The sequence below is a fragment of the Sabethes cyaneus genome, chromosome 2 (genome assembly GCF_943734655.1).
Source record: "Sabethes cyaneus chromosome 2, idSabCyanKW18_F2, whole genome shotgun sequence".
NCBI lineage: Eukaryota > Metazoa > Arthropoda > Insecta > Diptera > Culicidae > Sabethes > Sabethes cyaneus.
The window spans coordinates 111141127-111150884 of NC_071354.1; the positions used below are offsets into that span (position 1 = coordinate 111141127).

At 43.4% G+C, this 9758-nt stretch overlaps 1 protein-coding gene across 1 annotated transcript; it reads right to left on the reverse strand.

The window, feature by feature from the left end:
* Positions 1 to 621: 621 nt before the first annotated feature.
* LOC128735871 (uncharacterized) lies at positions 622 to 5958 on the reverse strand. The gene has a single exon (XM_053830355.1). It carries the CDS (start codon positions 5956 to 5958, stop codon positions 622 to 624), a length of 5337 nt encoding a protein of 1778 aa, XP_053686330.1.
* Positions 5959 to 9758: the final 3800 nt, after the last annotated feature.

Consider the following 9758-nt stretch of genomic DNA (forward strand, 5'->3'; position numbering starts at 1 on the left):
ACCTGATTTATACCAAACCATGTAATGATTTTATCTTAATTGTAACACATTGTGTTAAAGGTTAATTGTCAACATTTGAAGATATTCCAAAAATATCACAGCTAATAAAGATATATTAGCAAGTATTAGTGCCTGTGAAGTGACGTATTTAATATATTTTTAAAATGATGATGGTAATTAGAATAAGTTTTGCAAGTAACATATTTTGTTAAAAAAGTAATTTGCAAATAACATATTTTGTAATTAAAGGAAATGTGTCATTCTTAGTGGTGGAATCTATATAGCTCATTGTTACTTCACTTTATAAGTTTTCGATTTAAAATGCTGTATTTCACTTTTGATGTTTACTCGGCGACGGACTCAGCAGAATTAATTACTGGTGACGTTACTAACCTACTGGTAACCAACTGTTGTGACTGTGTTCTTAGGAACAGCGGAAACGGACTTATCGTGCGTGGTAGCTTTCTAGTGGTGCAGGTCGAACTGATCGAAATTATTCCGTACATGATATAACATCGCCGCCTCCTTGAAATTACAATTTCAATACAAATAAAATTCAATTTACATTGACATGAATGACGATTAACAATAACACCTATCTTATCTAACTAGCTCTTATGATTAATTTTCAGTTACACCTTTTGAATTGGAGGTCGTGTGATGACCATTAGCTTCTTCTGTTTCAGCGACAGCAGCATCATACTCCGGAAGCAAGCATATTTTGGTTATGGGGCGGGTGATAACCCCCCGTGCGGTGCGTAGTGAGACAACTCTTATCAATCCGTCAGGACCTGGTGAAGTGGTCAGGATGCGAGCTAAAGCCCAACGGATCGGCGGTTGTAGCTCATCGACGACTATAACTAATCGGCCAGGCAGCAACTTATTATTCCGGACGTTCATCGTGGTATCCTTCTGCATTTCTTGGAGGTACTCTGTGCGCCAGTGACACCAAAACTTTTGGACGTGCAGCTGTAGTTTTTGGAAATGGTCAAGTCGATTTTCCGGAATATCTCGATGGTCTGGGTCGGGCAGGGCTAGTAGACTGGATCCTGTGAGGAAATGACCGGGCGTGAGCGCAGCCAAATTGTTCGGATCTTCGGACATTGGTAGGAGCGGTCGGGAGTTCATCAGCGACTCAATTTGGGCCAATATGGTGGTAAGGTGTTCAAAGGATACACGGGTTGATCCAAGCTGGCGGTACAGATGCTTCTTTGCCACCTTCACGGCCGCCTCCCAGAGGCCACCGAAGTGTGGCGCTTTCGGTGGATTTAGATGCCAAGTAATCCCCTCAGCAGCACAGGTCGAAACGATTTTCTCGGTCTCCTTACTTTTCCGCAGCAGATCAAACAGCTCATTTAACTTATTTTTGGCCCCTTCGAAATTCTTGCCATTATCGGAGTGAATGTGAGCAGGGCGGCCGCGGCGAGCAATGAATCGTCGTAGCGCTAGCAGGAAACCTTCGGTAGACAGGTCGCTGACAAGTTCCAAGTGTACGGCTTTGGTTGCGAAACAAACAAATAGGCACAGATACGCTTTCGCAGGAGCAGCTCGCTTGTGTACCGGTCGTAGGTAAAACGGACCGGCGTAATCGACTCCCGTGACGTTAAACGGGCTGCTGGGAATGACTCTATGCGCAGGTAGTTGTCCAATTTGCTGCTGTGCCGGTATCGGGTCAAGGCGAGTGCAGCGCATACATTTGCGAACGACGTTGTGTGCTAGCTTGCGGCCCTGAAGTGGCCAAAATTCTTCACGAATGGCATTTAATAGTAACCGTCCTCCGGCGTGTAGCATTTGATGGTGGTAGTGATGGGCAATTAGTAGAGAGAAAGGATGAAAGCTGGGAAGTATGGCAGGATGTTTGGCTTGGTATGGCAGTTGAGCTAGTTTAAGTCGCCCTCCAACCCTCAATACCCCCTCTCGGTCTAGAAACGGACTCATTCGACGTATCTTGGAGCGTTTATCTATCGTTTTTCCTTCCTTCAAGTCGTTCAGCTCTGAGTCAAAGGCGTCATTTTGTGCAAGTTTAATTAACGTCGTTTTGGCTTGTGCTAGTTGTTTTACTGTTAAGGCTCGTAGTGCTGGATGTGAACCGGGGGGAGGCTGTGTTCTGGCATTGACGCGGATGTTTTCAATGAAGCGCAGGCAGTATCCTATAACATGTAGAAGTCGAGTATATGATGACCATCGAAGGAAGATAGGATTGACTGTCGAAGCTGAATGGACCACTGCTGACACCTGTCGGATTTCAAGTATATTTTCTGGAACACTAGGTGGCTTTCCGGCAGGCCAATTTGCGCTTGGGAAGGTTAACCAACTGGGACCCTGACTCCACAGCGTATTTTCTAGGAACTCCTCAACGGACATTCCCCGAGACACTAGATCGGCAGGATTTTCTTTGCCAGATATATGGTTCCACTGACAACCGTGCGTGAAGTGCTGAACCTCAGAAACTCGATTTCCTACGAATGTTTGCCATGTATTTGGAGGCGATTGCAGCCACTGTAGCGTAACGGAGGAATCTGACCAAAAATATGAAGCAGAGATTTCGATCCCGATTGCTTGCTTTATCCGATGATGTAAATGTGCTGCCAGCACCGCAGCGCAAAGTTCTAAACGAGCAATGCTGAGTCGTTTCAGCGGTGCAACACGAGACTTGGAGGCAAGAAGCTGAACTCGTATGTTTCCTAACGTGTCTTCACAGCGAGCATATGTGCAAGCACCGTAAGCAGATTCCGAGGCGTCAGAGAAGGTGTGCAACTGAATGGTAGAATTGGGAAGCAAAGCGTAACGACTGACGCGATAGGCGGAAATTTTGGGTAGCTCACGATGGTATTTTTCCCATTTTTTCTGTAGGCATTCGGAAACCGGATCATCCCAACCGCAGGTTAACAACCATAGCTCCTGCATAACAATTTTTGCCCTCACTACAATGGGAGCAATAAGGCCCAATGGGTCGAACAGCTTGGCGATGGCAGACAGAATAGATCGCTTTGTGGGAGGCTGATCGGTGCACTGCACATGAGAGTCAAAGCGCAGGAAATCTTCATTCGGCTCCCAATTGATTCCCAAGGCTTTAATGGTTTCACGGGGAGCGAATTCCACCGTCGACTGCGTTCCTATTTCGTCATTTCTGAGTCCTTTTACCACTTCCAGCCGATTCGACGTCCATTTTCGCAACTCGAATCCCCCCTTTTCCAGCAGCTCGCTCAGCTGTGTGCGAAGGGTGATGGCTTCTTCTATCGTCTGCGCCCCACCAATGAAGTCATCTACATAAAAGTTTTTGCGAAGAGCTTCCCGGCCGAGCGGATAGCGTGAACCTTCATCATCTGCTAACTGCAGTAAAGTACGAGTTGCAAGGAAAGAAGAAGGAGCCAATCCGTAAGTGACGGTGAGTAACTCGTAGACCTGAATGGGCTCATCTGTAGAAAAACGCCAGAGAATACGCTGTAGAGAGGTGTCATCACGGTGAACCAACACCTGGCGGTACATCTTTGCTATATCGCCAACAAGAGCAATCGGGTAAGTACGCATTCGTAATATCGTCGCAATGAGTTCATCCTGCACGACTGGGCCAACGCATAGAGCCTCGTTAAGCGATGAACCGGTAGAGGTTTTCGCTGAACCGTCGAACACGACCCGAACCTTGGTCGTAGTGCTTGATTCCTTGATGACAGGATGGTGAGGAAGGTAGCAACAATTCATATCGGCTTCGCTGATCATGTTGGCAAGTCGCATATGTCCGAGTTCGATATATTCCCTCATGAATTTATGGTACTCTGCACTGAGGCCGGGCTCCCGCTGAAGACGGCGTTCTAAAAGCTGAAAGCGTCGATAAGCAGTTGCTTTGGATTCACCGAGCATTATAGCAAAATCTGGCCTACGGGGAAGACGAACTATATATCGTCCTTCATGATTTCTGGTAACTGTAGCTTTGTAGAAAGATTCGCACCGTCGCTCTTCAACTGAGTAATTGTCACTGATAGAAAGTTCTTCCGTCTTCCAAAAGCGCTCCATGCTCTCCTCTAACGTTACCATAGAGACTGCGACTACATTACAGGAAACAGGCTGCGAACTTTTGTCTGCTACATCAGCGGAGCCTGCAATGATCCAACCGAAAACACTGTCCACCAACAGAGGTAGGCTATCGCGTAGCTGTATACGAGCAGAGGTAGGAAAGAAGCTGTAGAAATGCTTAGCACCAATCACCATGTCAATCGGTAGACTTCTATTAAAAGTTGGATCAGCTAGAAAAATATCTGAAGGGATTTTCCACTCGGATGTTGAAATGTTGTGTGCGGGAAGGTCTGCAGTCACCTTATCCATGACTAAAAATTCAATTCCACAAGAAAAGTTCAGCTTTCTCGAAGTAACAGTGGCAAACATAGCCTCTTGTATGACTTTAGATAATTGGCCGGCCCCTTGGACGGTAACATTGACGGGCTTACGTTTCAGCTGGAGAATACGAGCCATTCGGTTGGTTATCAAGTTTGGTTGCGACGCGCTATCCAACAAAGCACGCGCAGGGTGTGCATGGCCATATGCATCAATAACGTTGACTACGACAGTGAGAAGAAAAATGTTCTCAGTTGGTTGGCGAAGAGGCAGACTAGTTTCGACTGAAGGTGTTTCTGTAGCAGAAACAGAGGTTTGATCCACCACGTTGGTTGCAGAAACCGAAGCAAAATTCGAATGAGTATTAACCGTGGAACACGAAGTAGGATCATGACTGGGCTGTCCGGTGCCAGTAGACTGGTCTATGTGTAGAAGTGTGTGATGACTCTGGTTACACTTTCTGCATTTGAGCTCGCAAGGACAATCGCGAACTAAATGATTCCCCCTAAGGCAGTTAAGGCACAGCCGTTTACTGTTAACCAGTTGCTTACGCTGACTAATGGATTGCCGCATAAATTTTGCGCACCTGGCAATATAATGAAACGCACCGCATGCTGGACACTTATTCGAAGTACTTGTAGCCGTAGACGCGTTGGATGATACTCGAAACTGGGATTGCCTTCTGTAGTGAGTTTGACTGGTCCTTGGAGCTAATTGACTTTCCGTTGCATGATCGTTCACAGATACCGATTCAATAACCCGAATACGCCGCTGAAGAAACTCGATCAGACAACTAAAGTTGGGATTTTCAACAGTAGACGCGTGCTCCTCCCAAGCCCGGAGGGAGTCGTTGTGCAAGCGTGTGCATAGAAGGTGCTCTAAGATTGTGCTCCATGAATCAGTCGGTTCCCCAAGCTGGTGTAGAATCTTCGTATGCCGCTCGAAGTCATCGACCAGTCCATGTAATGCGGCAGCAGACTCGTTCAGTATACGTGGAGTGTCGAACAGAGCCTGCAGGTGGCGCTTCTTAAGGAGGTAGTCATTAGCGTATCTTCCCTCCAATGCCTGCCAAGCCAAGTTGTAATTTGCCGAACTAATTGCGATTGACTCTATCAACTGAGCAGCCTCCCCCTTGACGGCTGCCCTCAAGTAATGGAATTTTTGAATTGGTGGAACGTCAGCATTGTTATGTATGAGAGCTATAAACGTGTCGTGGAATGTCAACCACTGTTGATAATCCCCATCAAACTCCGGAAGTGAAATAGTCGGAAGTTTTATGCCAGAGAGAGTAGAAGCATGCGAGGGTTGAGGGAATGCATTGTTAACAGGAAGAGGAGGCAGTTTAGTTATTAATGCAGATTTTATTGCGAAAAGCCGCGACTCGAAATCAGCCCGGATGGTCTCATGCACTGCCATACCTTCGTCATCAACTGCACCTTCCTCCAATTCCGCCTGCACCTGGTTCAAGTTTGCCCAAATAGAATCGATGTGCTCGAGCCTCAACGGCACCTGCGAAGCATCTCGTTCCTGGTTGAAGTTCGCCAAAAATGCCTCAGCCCGACCCAGAGTTGCAATCATCGTTGTTCTCTTCGTTGTCAGTTGTACCGTACGCTGCTCGTTGGCCATTTTCAGCAGCAGTTGATATCAGGAACGGACGTGATAAACTGCGAAAGTACGAAAAGGAACCACGATAGACCCGGACGCAGGATGGTATCAGCTTGGAAAGGTACTCACCTTTTCCAAAGCAATCAATGCCTTGAAAATTTTATTAAATGCCGGAACTAGACGCACGGTGCGTACCGTGAAGAAAGCAGGTTGTAATCGATGAACTCGTAGTAAATCCGAAACCGTTACACCAAGCAGGCGAGTAACGATGGCGTGTAGCAGCCAATCCGCGAAACAGTTTCCACACAGCAAAGTCGATCGTATGACCGGTTGGATGCAGGTAGCCTACGAAGAGAGGCCGCGAACTGGTCCTTGAATCGCCGAGTATCCGAAAACGGCTAACACACTCGAAGTGTAATCGAAAAGCAAGAAGAAAAACGAGAATCTAGAGCGCACCAGGCGAATCACAAAAACGAATTGGACAGCAAATCACCTTCTGTCCAAATAATGCAGGCCTTGAACAATGAAGCTTAACAATGGAAGCTATTCGATTCGCTGACGCCGAACTATCGATGGCAATTCTCCTTAGCAGTTGAAACGATGGCGCCCAGACACAAAGCGGGGTAGAATCCAATAAGCCGAGGAAACAATAGCGATATTCGCTAACAATGCCAGATTACTAGTGAACAATGGCGTACGTGATCGCGAGACCAGGAAATCCTGGTCACGGCACCAAAAAATGTTACTTCACTTTATAAGTTTTCGATTTAAAATGCTGTATTTCACTTTTGATGTTTACTCGGCGACGGACTCAGCAGAATTAATTACTGGTGACGTTACTAACCTACTGGTAACCAACTGTTGTGACTGTGTTCTTAGGAACAGCGGAAACGGACTTATCGTGCGTGGTAGCTTTCTAGTGGTGCAGGTCGAACTGATCGAAATTATTCCGTACATGATATAACACTCATTCATAACTCAATGTGCTGCTTGTATCTGAATCTTGAATTTGCTTCCTAATTAGTTTATTTTCGATTTGTAACATGATATGTTAAAAATATCAAAATATGTTATAAAACAGATATAATCTTGTTATGGCCTCCTGGTCGGGTACCACTGCCGTCTGCCCTCGCTTGCCATCCGTGCTGCCCAGTTGCTCTCGCGTTACCTTGAAACTTTACGTATTTTCACTATTAAGCGTACAAAAAAGTTATTATAAGTAAGTTACTGTAAAATTGCTGGACATTTTATTTATCCAACGTCATATTAACAGTTATGTTTGGTTCAGTAGTATAGCAGTTATAAGCATTTGAAATCTTTCATTCATACGTCACACTTCTATTTGCGTTTTTACAAAGTGCTACGCAACCTAGTATAGTAAACAAAGACGTATTCCTATGTCAAAAAAAAATCAGTTCCGGGTTACTTCGCGCAAAGCAGACACCTATTAGGTGATGTGTTAAAAATTTGATGAAATTGCTTAAGGGGACATGAACGACTAAAAATTTTGAAAATATCATTATATTTTTATTTCAGATTTTGATTCTGTAGTCTTTTCCGCTTCTTTGAATACTAAATTTGTAATGATCCGACCAGGAGAAGTGGCCAAAAAACGATCATACACATTAGCATTCCAGTGCGGCGTGGAACAACTTCGGCGGAATAAAACGCCGCTCCTGGAGAACTACCATTTTCAAACTTTATGTACCTTTTTCTCAGAAACTACACAACATATTGGAACAAACTTTGGTAGTAGCTTGACAAAGACTTTTATAACTTTTGAGGTTTGTAAACGAAACACAGCAGGAGAAAAAAGAAAAAGAAGACAAAATTTGATTTTTTCAGGCAGCTTTTCTTCTTCTTTTTCTTTTTTCAAAAGTCGTTCATGTACCCTTCAAAAAACTTTGCTGATATGAATCAAAGAGAATGCAGAGCGGGACCAAACCTCAAAAACAAATTTTTCAAGGGGTGTGTCTTTGGAGAAATTTATTAAGCGCATCTTTTTACATTATTAGGGTGACACAAATTTTTGATTTTTGGTGCATCCAAAACACAAAGTGTCTTAACAAAAGTTGTAGAGCATAGTAAAATAAGCAACTTTGCTGATTATAGAAACTGTCTATCTCTTAGTAACCGCGAAATATATTGATTTGTTTAAAAAAGCACTTAAGGACTCTACTCTGTAAAGTCGTCAAATAATAGAATCACTAGAAAACACTTACTTTGTAGATACCAACGGAGTATCGGAGAACGGATTTGAATGATTATTTCGAAACATAAGGTGAATACCTAAACCTAGTGATAATTATATCAAACCTTTAAAAACTAAACAAAAGAGAAGAAACCAGCGTTTATTTTTCCCTATTATTAAAAAGTTTAATACAAAAATTTTGTACAGTACTTAAATTTTAGTTCAAATCGAACCAAACTTTAATTTTTTTTGACCCAATCACATAAAGTAAGCATCCTTTGGTAGCGATGAACTAGTTTGATGAGAGTGGATTGCCACAGGATCTCCTTGAAAAGCAACAAACGTATAACTAGACCTCGTTTAATTTTGCTTTGAAGTTGCATGTCACTCGGTTAGTTATCTTGTTTTTTTGAATAATCTAAATTCGTGTCGCTTACTAGTTCAGAATTCGGTAACCATGAAATAGTATCGTAATCTAATCCTAGTAGGGGTATTCACGTAGCGCTTGCTATGTTGCGAAAACGGTGTATTCCGTGTATATACTGCCGCTATTTGCATTGCAGTTCCGGTTTCTATGTAGTTGGAACTATTTTGCGAGTAGCGGCAGTATAAATACGCAACACGCCGTATACGCAACATAGCAAGCGCTACGTGAATACCCCTAGTGTGAAAATGGTAGTTTAAGTCTCTACAACTTTTTGCATGTGCGTTACATGCTGTGCTACCAACATGTTTCAAGAATACAAACCTCTGAAACTATTCACGTTTGAAACCGCTTGTTTGTTGGTCAACCATTTAGTCATGAATATCAAGCCATTCCTCAGCTGATGCTTGTTTTCAAACAAGCTTTGTATAGTAAGGCTGCAAACCGTTTCGAACAGTTCATGTCACTTTCTGCATGCATCGAATGCATGGCAAAAACTGTATCATTGTGTTTTACGTTCCTAACATCCTAAATTAGGGTATGTACCACTACGTAACCTATGTAACACTACGGAATTAAACGACGAAGCCCCGAAAGCAATTATAGCTGCTATTCCGGAGTGTCTAAGTTGTCGTATTTCTATTTGTAGCTTATCTAGTACCTATGACGGAAAAGCGGTACCGAATTTCACTCAACTATTGTTTGATTGATTTTTGCCTCAATCTAATTCTAAAGAATCTGACTATAGAAGTGACAGGTAACTCATTTTCGGTTCGTCGAAACCAAGTGCGCATGAATCTCGATGAAACCTTCTGAATCTTTTGCTCGAAAACTTGCGGAGTATCAGTCGATGAACGCGGCAGAAAATAATGACTGCAAGCAAACGGCAACAAATATCATCGTATCATCACAAAATCAATCCGTGCTGCCTAACGAAAACACCAGGCAATCAAATTTGTATCAGTTCATAAAATCGCCTAAATGTTGAACTCGAAAAAATATTGTTCGAACTTTTCCTAGCAACTTTGAACAGAGTCACGCACAACAATCATCGTTGAGCAAATCAGGTTTAATGATGACAGGAGGCCGCGAGTGACTGAGCTCCAATGTCTTTTCTTTAGTCAGATTCTTTATCTAATTCAGTTCTTTGAAAACAAGTTGAATTAAAATGATACCAAATTTAAAGCAAATAGAGCCAAAAGTCTG

What these genes read in the sequence shown, in the direction of transcription:
- LOC128735871 (XM_053830355.1), bottom strand. Translation starts at nt 5,958, where the DNA reads ATGGCCAACGAGCAGCGTACGGTACAACTGACAACGAAGAGAACAACG.